The sequence below is a fragment of the Eurosta solidaginis genome, chromosome 3 (assembly GCF_040869045.1).
Source record: "Eurosta solidaginis isolate ZX-2024a chromosome 3, ASM4086904v1, whole genome shotgun sequence".
Lineage (NCBI taxonomy): Eukaryota > Metazoa > Arthropoda > Insecta > Diptera > Tephritidae > Eurosta > Eurosta solidaginis.
This window is the reverse complement of record NC_090321.1, coordinates 177,169,199-177,185,421: the sequence shown is the minus strand read 5'-3', so window position 1 is coordinate 177,185,421 and position 16,223 is coordinate 177,169,199. Positions and strand designations below refer to the sequence as shown.

Genomic DNA, 16,223 nt, shown 5'->3' with positions numbered 1-16,223 from the left:
ATTATTTGTACACTGACGATGCGTATGGCCCTTTTCACCACACTTGGCACATATTTGGTCCTTTTCTTTACATACTGCAGCTTTGTGATTAAAACCCCAGCACTTTAAACATCTTAAAATATGATTACTCTCATACACTTTGCATCTATCCCATTCAACGTTTATTTTTTTTAAACTCATGACTTCTTGAACCCCTGTCCATCTATTTCCAGTAATGCGTTGTGAACCGCTGGATTTTTGTGGAATTTATATATCTTTAAACACTTCATATAGCTATCATTCAAATTGTTTTGGTTTTTTATGGCGTTTACGTTATCGTTGATTTCACTTCTTAGATACGAGTGTCCAAAAATATGAGAGTTTACTGCATCTCGAATTGTGTGATCGTTGTAATTTTTTGAAGGCACAGTCATTTAATTTTTTTTTTTTTTACAAAGAGAAAATGCGTGAGATATCAATACAACGAATATATAAAATATATCTATAGAAGACTAAATCAATTGTTTTTCAAACGTTTAAGTAGAAGGCTTGTACATTACATTATTTACATATGTATTTTAAAATGTTTGCTTAATAGGCCGCTCATATTTTCTCCATTAACTAGATTTTAAAAATCGATATTAAGTTGTAGTCTCATTTTCTGTACTCATTTAAAAGAAAAGTTCGTTTCAAACATGAATTGGCAACTTACGCAACTGCAATTCATTAACCGCGAACAAAAAACAAACTTTTTTCCATCATTTCCGCCAGTCGCGACAGCCGTGGCAATGGAAGAATAGAAGGATTTTTCACTTGTATGAATTCACAATAGATAATAATCTAGTTCAAAGGGGTGGAACCTGTATTTACATGTGTAAACGTGGGCGTAGACTTTTTATTTACCCAAATTATTTGTTATAAACTTAGAATTTTATACAAGATGCAGTTTAAAAAATCATTGATATTTTTGGCAAAGAAAACCTGAAATTTAAAATAATGACTAATGTAAGATTAGTATTATTATTATTATTAGCTTCTTTATTTAACGGTAGCTATTTAAAACCTTCAGGTACAGTTTAGTAATACAAAATCGGTAATCTTAGCAATAGCTAATTGTCTCATTGTGAGCTATAATGTTCTCTAATATGATATATTATCAGTCTTTTGAATACATTAATATTTTTTTCGTTTTTTATATTGCTTGGCAATTCATTAAAAAGTTTTAGGCCTTTATACATTAAAACATTTTGTGCCTTATTGGATTTATAAAATTTAATTCTAAAATCATTCTTGTTCCTTAAGCCGTAGGGTTGCACATCTCCTACATATGCTATTTGGCTCGTTAAGTACTTTGGTAGTAGGTGATATTTCATTTTAAACAGAAAAAGAAGTACGTTCCTAATTGTTCTTTGATTGATATTTAACCATTTCAGAGTTTCTAACATATATGTGATTGGTGTCAGCCTATTACATAATAGTATGCACCGCATGCCTTTGTTTTTGTAGTTTTTGCAGCCTGTTTTTCATCTGTGTGGATCCCAGGAATAAAATGGTCGAACAGTATTCAAAATGTGGCTTGATCATTACATTAAATATCTTTACTGCGCTGTTGATAGGTATATTTTTGCGAGTTCTTCGGAAAAATCCAATTTTTTTCGAGATTTTGCTGCCGATGTAATCTATATGCTTATCGAAATTTAATTTTTTGTCGATGACAATGCCTAGATGTTTAATTTCGTCAACTTTATCTATTATTTCATCATTAACTATAATATTATCTTCCGATTCGCCGTTGATTACAATTGCTTTCGTTTTTTTAACGTTGAGTTTTAGCTTGTTCATACTAATATAGTTATAGATAAATTTTAAGTTATAGTTCAACCTAGCAATACACTCCTGACATTAATTTCCGGTAGTATATAGTAGTGTATCATCTGCAAATTGACAGATTTCAACTCCTTGTAGTATATTTTCCATATCATTAATATATATTAGGAGCAGAAGTGTACCAAGCACTGCACCTTGTGGTACGCCTAGTGTTATTTGTGCAGGCTCTGAGATGCCTTCTGCGACTTTCGTGCGTTGCCATCTGTTACTCAAGTAGCTTTCGAACCCCTGATTTTCGACTCCGTCAATGCCATACCATCTCATTTTCTCTATCAAAATACACCTGTCAATTGTTTCGAATGCTCGCTTGAAGTCCAGAAATACAGCAGCTATGCATTTTCCCTCATTCATTTCTGATTTCCAGTTAGAAATTACTAAATTAAACGCTGTCTCACAGCTATTCGCTGCCGGAATCCTGATTGGTTTTCGGATATCAGTTGATTCTTCTCCATATAGGCTTTCAATTGCTTGTGTACCACTTTCTCAAGTATTTTACTCTTGGTCATTAACATATTAATTGGTCGAAACTCTTCTGGATTCACCGCGTTTTTTTACTTTTCCCACTGGTACCACCATGGACATTTTCCAGTTGCTGGGAAATTCACCACTCTATAGAGAATTATTAATAATTTTCAGGAGGGTTGGTCCTATTATTTCGAAGGTGCACAGTATAATTTTTGTCGAGACGCGGTTTAATCTTTTTTATTGTTCATGACTTTAATAACGCTAAAGAGATCGTTTAAGTCCAATGTTTTAAATTTAAATTGCGTTCCACATGGCTTAACCAAGTTAGTATATGACACTTGGGGAATATCTCTGTTGAGCTCTTCAACACTTTCAATAAAAAATGTATTAAGCTCATTAGCTATTTCCACTTTATTTTTTAGTTCATGGCCTTTCACAATTATTTTGCCTATTTCAGTTCTTTCTTCGTTTAATATGAGTTGCTTTATTGTTCTCCACATTGCTTTTTGGTCTTTTGAAGTATCAATTTTATTAGATATTATATATTTGTTTCGCGCACTTTGGAGCTCCTTAGTATAGTAGTTTCTATAATCTTTATAATTTTGCCAATCCGCAAAGGAATTGTTCCACCTGACTAACTTGTATAATTGTATTTTAGTATGCTTCATTTTGCGTAGATTGTTCCCAAACCACCCATCAGACTTTTTCTTTTTTGTAACCATTTTAGTAGTGATCGTTTTATCAATGGACTCTTTTAGTTTAATACTTAAAATACTAGCCATGTCGCTTAGACCTCTATTGCTCCTCATAATATTTTCAAAATGTGTATCTTGCAGTTGTCTTATCAAAAGATCCTTATCAAATTTGAATTTTTGAACAGTAATTTTTATTTTATCACGGTTAATTTACCGGTTTTTTAGATTTATCTCAATTGATTCGTAGTCACTTATTTTATATTTCATGTTCACCTTAGCTTCAACATCAGGCATATTAGTCAGTACATAATCAATCAATGTAGCGCTAGTATTCATAACTCTTGTTGGTTCTGAAACAACTTGCGTAAACGCATTGTCTGAGACAGCTTGAAAAATTTGCTGCTTGTATGCGCTGTTTACTAGCCAATCTATATTAAAATCACCCATTATTAGCGTTTTACTAGCAACATCACTCAATTGATCTATTTTTTCACTGAAAAAGTTACAAAATACCCTTTCTGGACAGTTTTGCCTGTCTGGCGGTCTATACAGTCCAACCAAAGTCAAATTTGTATTTTTACGTGTTACTTTTATAGTTAGACACCATATACTTTTTCCGACTGCAATTTCTTTTATCATTTCAAATTGCCACTGCGTGCTTACATAAAAAAGTACGCCTCCTGTATGATTCGATATACTATCACATCTCACTAATTTATAGTCACTGAGTTCCATTTCATTGTTTTGTATGTTATTTGTAAGATGGGATTCAGTTACGCAAATCAAATCAAATTGCTCTTCAACTGAGATGGCTGCGAGTAGATTGAAATGCACCCTGATACCGCCAATCTTCAAATACAAACATTTTATATTAGACGTTAATTGCTAATACTGAATCCTTTCAGATTCAATTTTTAATTTTTTTTTGTAACGATTGACAACAAGTATCTCTGCAGTCATGATCTGTGCACAAGCTATTTAGATTAAACCTTTGTTTTGCCTTCACACAATTAACACATCTCAACATATTATTTGTACACTGACGATGCGTATGGCCCTTTTCACCACACTTGGCACATATTTGGTCCTTTTCTTTACATACTGCAGCTTTGTGATTAAAACCCCAGCACTTTAAACATCTTAAAATATGATTACTCTCATACACTTTGCATCTATCCCATTCAACGTTTATTTTTTTTTAAACTCATGACTTCTTGAACCCCTGTCCATCTATTTCCAGTAATGCGTTGTGAACCGCTGGATTTTTGTGGGATTTATATATCTTTAAACACTTCATATAGCTATCATTCAAATTGTTTTGGTTTTTTATGGCGTTTACGTTATCGTTGATTTCACTTCATAGATACGAGTGTCCAAAAATATGAGAGTTTACTGCATCTCGAATTGTGTGATCGTTGTAATTTTTTGAAGGCACAGTCATTTAATTTTTTTTTTTTTTACAAAGAGAAAATGCGTGAGATATCAATACAACGAATATATAAAATATATCTATAGAAGACTAAATCAATTGTGCGAAAGGTAATAAATCTTAAAACTGTTGGCTGCCCGAGATTACTCTTCCTGTAGCAAAATTTGTGTTGGGGCTTGTGTGTGTGTGTATGTAATATATGGTTTTTATAGCAAATTGCCATGCAATCGAAAGTTATATGGAACCCATTATAAATCCTACATATAAAGTGAAGTAATAAACATTTTTGTAGCCAAATATTTGAGGTCAAAAAATTTCTTGACCCTAACATAATTTGTTAACCTTATAAAAAAATTTATTTCGTGCGAAATTTGCCCGTCTCTTTTGTCGAACTTGCTTCCTCATTCATCCGTAAATCAAAATGCCTTGAGAGTGAGAAATACAAGTATAGATGTTTCTTAGAGTGTGCTAATAAAAGTCGACTAATTTCGAAACAAGGAAATAGTTGCCAGACGGGTTTTTTTTTTCGTTTATCTTAGTGATGGGAGGGTATTTATGGGCAATCGGAACAAAGAGTGTATAATAACTCAAAATAAGCAGGTTAAAATATGAGATTAAATAAATCTTAACAGTTAAAGCCCTAGGTGGCATGATGTAATAATAAAGGTGATGTCAACAACATAACCTCACTTTTTCGGCATCTCTAAATGCCAGTATTTACGTGTATTTCAAAAGTAATAAATTTGGATTGCTTAATTTTTCGTACAAATTCTTCACATAAATTAGTTTTCTGCAAAATTTTGTCTATATTCTGTTAGGGAATACAAAGTTTCGTTAACCTTTTTAGCTAAACAATTCTAGTAACGGCTTATATAGTTATATTTCTAAACGTATAGTAAAATCTACTACGATCGTAGTAGAGCTCAAAGGCAGTTCTGTATGATAGACAACCCTCTAAATTATGCATGCCGAACTTGTCGGAATTAGGGAAAACGTCAACGGGATGAGAACACCTGAATATTCATTACATTATGCTAGCTGGAGCCTTTTTGTACCATACTAAGCATTGTAAATTTTACCAAGTAGCGCAACTAACAGCTGATCGGCGAAAATTCGCACATTCACACGCACAGTTCTCGACTCAGTTTCAAAACAAAACTAGATTATTTAATTCAAATTTTAAAGTGAGATAATCCTTACAAATTTATGTATACAGAATATATATGGGGTTTTTGTTGTTATTAAAACAATAGTTTTATTTATATTAAAGCTTTTATCATTTTTTTTTTTTAACTTTGAAAAATCTCCGAACACCATTCCTTCATTATATGACATTCGACTGCCTAGTCCACTGCCTTCCACTCTATTCGCAACATAACCTCTACTTAAGCTGCCAAACTATATAGTAAACAATGATACTAAGTATGTCAACTAAGTGATAAACGTCAAAATTACAAACAGCTCATCTGATGCAAATCACAAGTCTAAAGTTACAGAAAGGTGTTCTGCGAGCACTTAGTTTTAATCCACAAACTGGTGTTGGACCGACCCAGGGTAAATTTTTTTAAATCGCGGCCGAAGGCCGCCAACGCTGGAAGGTGTTCTATGCAAAAAAGCTTGATCGGGCCCCATAATTCGGACCCTCTCGGGGTCATTTTGTGGTTTTTTGTAAATATCTTTTGACGGAAATACAATTTTTAATTTCGGCTTTCGGATTCTAAAAATGGAAGCCGAAACGTGTTTTTTGATACCACCTTACATAATTTTTTGTAAAAATTAGGTGGTGCACCGTCTTGTAAAACATTACCTTTATAAATCGAACTATGGTTTAATCAATTACGTAAGTGCTTTTTCTTCCGATGGATTCGTGCCCTCGCTGTCGATGCTTACAGAGAAGGTTAAGCGAGATGAGAATGAGGCCAATATTCAAACGACTCATTTGGAAGTATGCATTTAAGGCCAGTGCAAACTTAATAGCCATCATCTGGTGACAAAGAGCCTGAGCCAGATAAATAATTTTGCATGTAAATGCAACAACAACAATTTTAATCAGATAAATCCAGATAGAAGTCTGGTTCAATTTGTGAGCCAGATAATTTGTTAACTACTTGTCTTTAGTTTGGCAACGCTGCCTTTACTACTTTTTCAAAAATATATGTCGCTGCTTATGCTGGAGACATTGGTGCTTTATCGGTTAACGTATCGGTAACCTTATAACAGCTGATTCGACCAATCTTATGAGAATCAAGGCAATCAATTATTGGTGCCGCTAAGGTCGTAACCGTATCGTAGCCAACCAATTGGGGTTTGGTTTACCGTCGTAACGATTACGTTATGGATACGGATACAGCGATACGACATACGGCACCAATGACTCCGGCTTTAGCCTTTCACCGTATGAGTTAAATGAAAAACAGCGGCGGCATCTGCCTATCACATTTCACGTGTGCGAAAATATCACGACATCTGCTTCTCAAGTCTCTCAATGATCCACAGCATTCCCGTTAGAATTGAGCGTTAGCCGGAGCTGTAAAACTCACTGGATGATGCCAAATATCATGCCAATGCCATGTACCGGAGTTCATATTGTAAAGAATTTACTGCAAATCCTCGTATTTGCAACCTTCTGCTAAGTTCGAATCACTAAACTGTTGAATAAATAACTACAATATTTAATAATGCAAAATGGCCTTTATTCAAGTACTTTCAAAATAACACTTCTATTGCTCGACAGATAGCGTGCTTAATCAAAACTGATTATCGCGCCTCTACTGTTGGTGCTTTTATACTGTGTGATTTCCTTCCAGAATTTACTTAGTTACTGGTATATAATTATAACTACAGATGCAGATGTGTAGCTCTCATATGCACGTGTATTTGTGGGCGACACTTCCCCAATTACAATTGCATACTTTTGGGAGCATCTCAGATAAGATATCTGCATGTGTTTGTGCCTTGCTTCTCCGCTGCGTGTACGTACATATGTGTAGACATAATGATTGATTCGTTTATGTAGATACATAATGATTGATTTATGGATGTGCATACAAGTCACTCTTAGCATCAGCTTAGAGATGACAGTTGTTGTTGTTGTATCAATGCTCGCCCCACCTAATAGCCGCGACCGATCACAAATTGTCATCAATATCCTCTAACGGGAGTCCAAGGAAACTTGCCGTTTCAACAGGGGTGGACCATAAGGAAAGGGGTGTTAGAGGCGTTGGTTCCACATTACAATTGAAGAGATGGTTGGTGTCATGTGGGGACACATTGCAAGCTGGGCATACATTTTGTACGTCGGGGTTGATTCTGGATAGGTAAGAGTTTAACCTGTTACAGTATCCAGAACGAAGTTGAGCAAGAGTGACACGCGTTTCCCTGGGGAGTATGCGTTCCTCTTCCGCGAGTTTTGGATAACTTTCGTTAAGTACTAGATTCAGCGGGCAATTCCTGGCATAAAGGTCCGACGCCTGTTTATGGAGTTCACCAAGGACCTGCTTGTGTTTTTTCGCTTCATACGGCTAGGTTCTCAGGTGCCGTATTTCCTCAAAATGCTTACGGAGATGACTCCTTAAGCCCCTAGGCGGTGCTGGTTCATCAATCAGATGTCTGCTGGGATGCCCAGGTTTCTGGGTATTCAACAGGAACTGTTTGGTCAGCATCTCATTTCTCTCCCTGATGGGGAGTATTCTCGCCTCATTATGCAGATGGTGTTCTGGGGACATAAGAAGACAGCCCGTGGCGATTCTGAGAGCAGTATTTTGGCAGGCCTGTAGTTTCTTCCAGTGGGTGATTTTTAGGCTTGGCGACCGTATGGGTGACGCGTAGCACGTAATCGGCTGGCTAATTGCTTTTTATGTAGTCATGAGCGTTTCTTTATCTTTTCCCCAAGTACTGCCAGCGTGGGATTTGAGGATTTTGTTACGGCTCTGAATTCTCGGAACAATTGCGGCTGCGTGCTCACCAAAATGTAGATCCTGATCAAACGTCACACCCAAGATTTTGGGGTGTACGACAGTCGGTAGCGTAGTGCCATCGACGTGGATGTTCAAAATGGTCGACATTTGGGACGTCCATGTGGTAAATAAGGTCGCGGAATATTTAGTCGGTGATTATGTCAGGTTTCGCGAGGCGAAAAAACTGTAGAGATCAGGGAGGTAGCCGTTTATTTTATTGCATAGCGCATCGTTCTTTGGGCCTGTGCCTGTGGCCATTATTGTGCAGTCATCAGCGTAGGAAACGATTGTGACTCCTTCCGGTGGTGAAGGTAGCTTAGATATGTAGAAATTAAACAAAAGTGGGGATAGGACACCACCCTGTGGCACCCCTTTTAATTCTCCTTGGTTTTGATGTTTCGTTTCTAAATTGCACCGATGCCTGCCGACCACCCAGATAATTTGCGGTCCACCTTTTAAGACATGGGGGAAGGGTAGACCCTTCCAGGTCTTGCAGTAACGAGCCATGGTTGACCGTATCAAAAGCTTTTGATAGGTCTAGTGCTACGAGTACTGTTCTATGGTGGGGGTATTGATTTAAACCGCAATTTATCTGGGTGCTAATGGCATTTAGCGCGGTGGTAGTGCTATGGAGTTTTCTGAAGCCATGCTGATGAGGGGCTAGCTGCAAATTTGCTTGGAAATAAGGGAGCAAAATGGCTTCAAGCGTCTTTGCCACTGGCGATAGGAGAGATATCGGACGATACGACTCACCTATGTTAGCGGGTTTCCCAGGATTTAGTAGTTGGACCACCTTGGCCATTTTCCATTTCTCAGGTATGACAAAGGTGGAAAGAGACAGGTTGAAGACATGCGCTAAATATTTGAAACCCTCTTTCCCTAGGCTTTTAAGCATCGGCATGGCTATGCCGTCTGGGCCCACTGCTTTGGATGGTTTAGCACGACCAATAGCGTCCTCAACCTCTTTAGCGGTGATGGTGATTGGTGACGCGCTGAAATTGTGTTTATGTGCGTGTCTATTGGCTCTCCGTCTATCTTTGTCGACCGTAGGATGCATTATATATTGTCGGCAGAAAACGCTCGCGCATTTTTTCGCGTCCGACAGCACTTTGTCGCCAAAGACGATGGAAAATTTGTCTTTGTGCTTAGTCGGATTCGATAGGGACTTTACGGTGGACCAAAGTTTACTCACACCGGTAGAGAGGTTACAACCTCTTAGGTGCTCCTCCCATTTCGCCCGCTTGTGTTCATCCACAAGCAATCTGATGCGTTGGTTTATATCCCTTATTTGGGGGTCGCCTGGATCAAGCTGTCTTATAAGGTCACGTTCTCTCGCTAAGTTTGCGGCCTCCGCCGGGAAGTGGGGCCGGATTTCGGGAATTCTCCCGGCGGGAATGAAATGTGCCGCGGCGGATTCAATGACCTTACGGAAGGCACGCTCCCCTTGGCGGGCATCAGTCGGGATAGGGAGGGCAGCAAAGCGGTTGTCTGTAAAGGATTTATATTCTTCCCATTTTCCTTTTTGAAGTTTATGAAAGTGCGTTTTTCAGTGACGATGAAGTCGGCGATACGCTCAAGCGAAATAAGTATGGGCAGGTGGTCGGATGCCAATGGTACCATCGGCTGCCAGTTGACGCAGTTTACGAGTTCTGCGCTCACGATTGAGATATCTGGCGAGCTTTGACAGCTTCCTACCATACGTGTGGGGGCGTCTCCGTTTATTGTGCAGAACGTCGTTTCTTCTATTTGATCCGCCAACATCTCACCCCTACTGTCCGCCCGCAAGTTTGAATGCCATGGATCATGATGGGCATTGAAATCGCCTAAGATAATGCGATTGTTGCCAGTGAGTAAGGCCCTGATATTAGGGCGGAATCCACTGGGGCAACAGGTGGCAGGAGGGATGTAGATGTTGATGATTTCTAAGTTTGCATCGCCTGACCGGACAGATAGGCCTTGACGTTCTAAGACATTGTCCCTGCGGTCGATGACAGGATCAAATATATAATATTGCACAGAGTGGTGTATGATAAACGCGAGATCGCCTCCATTTCCGCTCTCGCGGTCTTTCCTGTGGACATTATACCCAGAGCAGGTCTGCAATGCAGATCTTGCTGTGAGTTTAGTCTCTTGAATCGCAGCAATGCGGATGTTGTGCCGCTTCATGAAATCGAATATCTCCGTAATCTTCCCAGTTAGTCCATTATAGTTTAGCTACAGAATTTTGAAGTGCATAAGGGGAGACGCCACCACTCTGGGGGTAAGTGACGGGTGACTACGGCTGGGTTGTGGAAGTCCAGGACGCAATTGCTGTTGTGGCGCTGGGACTGGGCGTCCTTGGGCAAGCATTGGGGTACCCGGATGATTTGGGTTTGCGACCTGGCAACATGAAACCCGTCGGGGGGTTGCCGTTGCGGAGACCAGAACATCTAGGAAAGTGGCACCACCCAAGGCAGGAGCTGCATTGGGCGGATGTCGAAAACCTATATATTCTGTGCTGGCAGACGGTGCAAACGGAGGTAGGGACTAAGAGTCTGTTTCCCTGACCTGCACGATTGCTGCCGGAAAAGAGGGGGGAGAAGACGGGGGCAGGGCTGATGCTCAGCATTGCTACCAACTCTACTACGAAGGTAGTAGTTATGAGTGGTATCAGCTGTTTGAGTTGTTGGCGCCGTGGGGCGCGAGCAGCAGCGGGCACTTGTTGCGGCTTGCTGAGCAGCGGGGCTGCTGGAAGGTGGTGGGGGGCGCTTAGGCGTAGACTACGGGACGCCCTTGGGCGTAAACAGCAAGGAGCCACAAAATATTTATAAAAGTTACGTGGACGTGGGGTTTTGGGATCAAGCCCAGAACAACCTGTCCGATGCAACCATCCCTTGCACGAGACACACTGAACAGAGTATGACCGTCCTAAAAAGATTCTTTTCCGGCAGATGCAGCAAAACCATTTATCAGGACCGGCGTCAGGAGACGGACCCGGATTGGATTCGATGCCTTCCCGGAGTAAGAGAATATGGAGCAGTCCTGCTGCAAGGAGCTGCTGGGAGGATGACAATTTGTGGGAGGGACGAAACAAATTAGATGGGGTCAGACTAAAATGACACTCCTTGGTCGGGAAAAATCCCGAGTCGCTCCGGTATATAGAAACGGCTGCCTTGGGAAGCGTAGAGATGACAGTACCCCTTAGTGTTGCTAATATTCGTAACAATATTTATCGATATTATATCGTTTTCCCAATTCGCTTTGCTACTAATTTTAACCGATATGGCAGCTATCTTGTGATGAAAAAAAGGCCAAAAGCCATCACTTGTTTTTTCTATTGTCGTTTTGAAACCAAGAAAATTTTTAACACGAGTTTAAACAAAGAGTCTAATAATTTCCTGCTCTTGAGAGTTGCTTATTTATAATATGAGGCAATTATAATTTAAGTTAAAACAGAGGCAAGCATTTTACACACAAAAATGTAAATACATCTAATCTGCATCTGCAAATACATATCTACTTACTACATAATTGTTTTAGTTTTTCATAAATTTTTTTGCATGCACAGAAATTCTTCAACTAAATTAGCAAAATTAAAGAGGACTAAGGCAACAAAAAGACAAGCGTCGTCCGAGGAACAAGCACCCTTAACGCCGCCGTCGCTGCCTCAACCATCGTCCTCATCGCGGAACATCAGCAATACATCTTGTGTATCATCAATAGGATCTGCTAGTAAAATGCAACGTCCCAACGCCGTACCAAGACCAACAAGCCTAGATGAAATATGGAATGATTTGGAAGATGGCATCAAACAAGTATTTCAACCAGAAAAATCAAATTTATCAACTGATCGTTATATGCACTTATATACATATGTTTATAATTATTGTACAAGTGTGAATACGGTTCAGCGTTCAGTGGCTAGGGCAGGTGGTGCACAACTTGTGGGCAAAAAATTATATGATCGTCTCAAGGAGTTCCTGAAAACATATTTGATTGGTCTGCAAAAGGCGTTCGATAATATTGAGGGCGAAGAAATACTATTAACACACTATACAAAGCAATGGGAATCGTACCAATTCTCCAGTAAAGTTTTGAATGGTATATGCAGTTACTTAAATCGTCATTGGGTGAAACGGGAATGTGAAGAAGGTCAAAAGGGTATTTATGATGTTTATCGTTTGGCTTTGGTTACATGGAAAGAAAATCTCTTTAGAACTCTGAATGAATCCGTAACAAATGCTGTATTACGTTCGATTGAGGAAGAACGCAATTCACATACAATAAATCGTCATCTCATTAAGAGTGTCATAAATTCTTATGTAGAATTGGGCTTCAATGAAGAGGAATCTGATTCGGATAATTCAAAGAAATTATCTGTATACAGAGAGCACTTTGAGAATAAATTTATCAAGAAAACTGCCGAATTTTATAAAAAACAATCGGAAGTATATCTGAGCAGCTATTCAGTATCTGATTATTTGAAGCACGTTGAAGACCGCCTTGACGAAGAAAGCAAAAGAGTGAATCGTGACGAGTTCTCTTATTTACATGAGAGCACACATAACGTGTTGATTAAAACGTGCGAACAAGTAAGATATATTTTTTATTCATATGAATGGGCCATTCCAAGTCAGCTCAGTGGTGGAGATTTTTATTATTGTTTTATTTTTTTGTTTTATTTCAAATTTAAAAGTAGATAAATGGAAATGATTCGGTGAAAAGAAGATAATATTAAGTTAGTATATTTTTATGGGTGTATAACTTTTCGAGTCTTTAGCCGGAATAAATAAAAAAGGACATCCTTTTATTAAATATTAGTTGGCCAGTTTGATGGAAAAATTTTGATTGTATGCGAATTTTCGGTACTAAATAACAAAAGTAAACTGAATTCAAGTACTTTGATCTGTTTTAGTATTTGTATATATATATATTCAAAAAACATTTTTTCAAAAAAGCTAGCTACTGACTGTGAGATTATAAGCTTACAAGGAATTATCCACATGTAGTCCATATATATCGTTGTAAAAAAAACTCTTACCAACACTTTCTTTTCTATCATAGGCGTTAATTGAGAAGCACTTGGAAAGATTTCGTGCTGAATTTCAGAAATTTCTTAATGACAATAAGAATGATGATTTAAAACGAATGTATAGTTTAGTTGCGCGTAATTCAGAAAATTTAACGGAACTGAAACGTATACTTGGGGATCATATACTGGAACAAGGCACAGAAGCCATAAAGAAAGCTGGTGCAGAAGCAGCCAACGATCCGAAATTGTATGTGCAAACCATATTGGAGGTACATAAGAAATATCATGGTCTCGTTGTGCTGGCCTTTAATAATGATAATGGTTTTGTGGCAGCATTGGATAAGGCTTGTGAGAAATTCATTAATTTGAACGAAGTAACACAGGCAAATAGTGCCAATAAATCGCCAGAGTTGCTTGCCAAATACTGTGACTTGTTACTGAAGAAATCTTCTAAGAATCCCGAGGATAAAGAACTGGAAGATAATCTCAATCAAGTTATGGTAGTTTTTAAATATATTGAAGATAAGGATGTATTTCAAAAATTCTATTCCAAAATGCTTGCCAAGCGTCTGGTATATCATACATCTGCATCAGATGATGCCGAAGCAATAATGATTTCAAAATTAAAACAAACTTGTGGTTATGAATATACAATCAAGCTGCAACGTATGTTTCAAGATATAGGTCTTTCTAAAGATTTAAATTTGAGCTTCAAACAACATTTGGTTAATGCAAGAATACCACAAGAAATTGATTTTAGCATTGAAGTGTTGTCATCGGGCTCGTGGCCATTTAATCAAAGCACCACATTTTTATTACCCTCCGAATTGGAACGATCTGTACAGCAATTTAATGAGTTCTATGCAAATCGTCACTCAGGTCGTAAGCTTAATTGGCTGTATAATTTGTGTAAAGGTGATTTGGTAACAAACTGTTTCCGAAATCGTTACACATTGCAAGCAAGTACTTTCCAAATGGCTGTACTTTTACAATTTAATGATCAAACTAAGTTCACATTACAACAATTGCAAGAAAATACGCAAATTAGTTTGGAAAATCTCAAACAGGTAAATATGACTATCATTGGCTTTTTTATTAGTTCCATATAATTATAAATTTCCAATTCTTCGATGTTTGTTTTAACACAGGTGCTACAAATTTTAATGAAAGCTAAATTGCTAGTATGTGCCGATGATGAGAATTCGCTCAATCCCAATTCTATGATGGAGCTATTCTTGGAATATAAAAACAAGAAGCTTCGCATTAACATCAATCAACCGCTAAAGACTGAGCTCAAAGTGGAGCAAGAAGCCGTGCATAAGCATATTGAAGAAGATCGTAAACTGCTCATACAAGCCGCCATTGTTCGAATAATGAAAATGCGTAAGAAGCTGAATCATACACAACTTATTACAGAGGTTCTCAATCAATTGGCATCACGCTTCAAGCCAAAAGTGCAAGTTATAAAAAAATGCATTGATATATTGATTGAAAAAGAATATTTGGAACGCATGGAAGGACAAAAAGATACTTACAGTTATTTGGCTTAAATATATGAATACAAATACCTATCTTTATTTTACTACAACCATCATTGGGAGTTTTCGTAACACTTGAACAACTCGTAAGTGCAGCGGAGCTATGAGAATTATTTCATAACAATAATTTTCTGTTCAATTTTATCCAATTACAAACTTCACAAAGCGCATCTTATATTCAACAACAAAGCAAGCAAAAATAATAATAATAAACATAAAACTAAGTTAACCTCTTGATCACATGAAATACTCTTAGATATTGAGAAAATTAATTAGTTTTAGATTTATATTTAAAACGACAAATTACACATTCATGTGGTCATAGTATTCATTCAATTTATTTTTCAGTGCTGGATTACTAATCGGGCTTTTACTGTATGATTTTAACCATTGAATTCATCGGATATGTAATACAAATAAATTTAAAAATTTAACTTTTATATTTAATATTAATTTTGAAATAAAATATGCCTGCCCTTCGATTGAAAGTAGGAGGAAGGGAAGAGAAAGATTGAACAGCATCTGGGAAAACACATACAAGATAACTATTGCCTAGCTAGTCATGTTACTCATCGCTGGATTTTGGCGGTATACAAGGGAGGAGATTGTTAACCTAACCCGTATCGTGTTACACGATCGCGGATGAAAAACCACCAATCTCATATGTTATTCAAAGATTTTACAATTTCAATGCTTTTTGATATAAATATATATTTGGTTACGAATAGAAAGCCCTTTTCACTCAAACGATAAATACGAGCTGTTCAAACTAATTATTAAAATGATTATAAATTGTGGATCTAATATGACCATACCATCCCCAACTTAAATATGTCACTAATCCGATTCACCATTTTAGAGATGTTTGGATTTAAAAAATTGATTCCGATCACGTATCGTAACACACGCTACGGGCCCAGATTTTGAACTGTTATGGAATGTATCCTTAAGACAACTTAACATTCATATCGCAAAAACTCTTAATTTAAAAAACACACAACGATGTGCTAGCCAGCAGACGTCTGATGAAGTACACGCACGCCGGTAACGACGCTATCAGAACTAAAGTACCATCAATTTCTCAACTTCCATATTTTTACTTTTAAACACTACACTGGCTTACCTAAAATTTGTATGGCATGTGGACTGCTAGGTGGATTGAGTTGGGTTCAAACTCCCAAATTTAACTTATATTTTTTGTTTTGAATATTTTTTTTTTTTATTTTGTACAAGTGGTATTTTTTTTTATAAATCAACAGATAT

At 37.6% G+C, this 16,223-nt stretch overlaps 1 protein-coding gene across 4 annotated transcripts; it reads left to right on the top strand.

Annotated features, from left to right (window-relative positions):
* Positions 1 to 4,413: 4,413 nt before the first annotated feature.
* On the top strand, positions 4,414 to 15,426 carry Cul1 (cullin 1). Of its 4 annotated transcripts, none has more exons than XM_067774040.1 (4): positions 4,414 to 4,565; positions 11,959 to 12,982; positions 13,455 to 14,489; positions 14,571 to 15,426. In XM_067774040.1, exons 2-4 carry the CDS (start codon positions 12,128 to 12,130, stop codon positions 14,970 to 14,972), a joined length of 2,292 nt encoding a protein of 763 aa, XP_067630141.1. In that variant the 5' UTR covers positions 4,414 to 4,565; positions 11,959 to 12,127; the 3' UTR covers positions 14,973 to 15,426. The 4 variants fall into 4 exon arrangements, with proteins under 4 accessions (XP_067630141.1, XP_067630142.1, XP_067630140.1 ...); XM_067774041.1 differs by lacking the exon at positions 4,414 to 4,565 and adding an exon at positions 11,668 to 11,848; XM_067774039.1 differs by lacking the exon at positions 4,414 to 4,565 and adding an exon at positions 11,668 to 11,871.
* Positions 15,427 to 16,223: the final 797 nt, after the last annotated feature.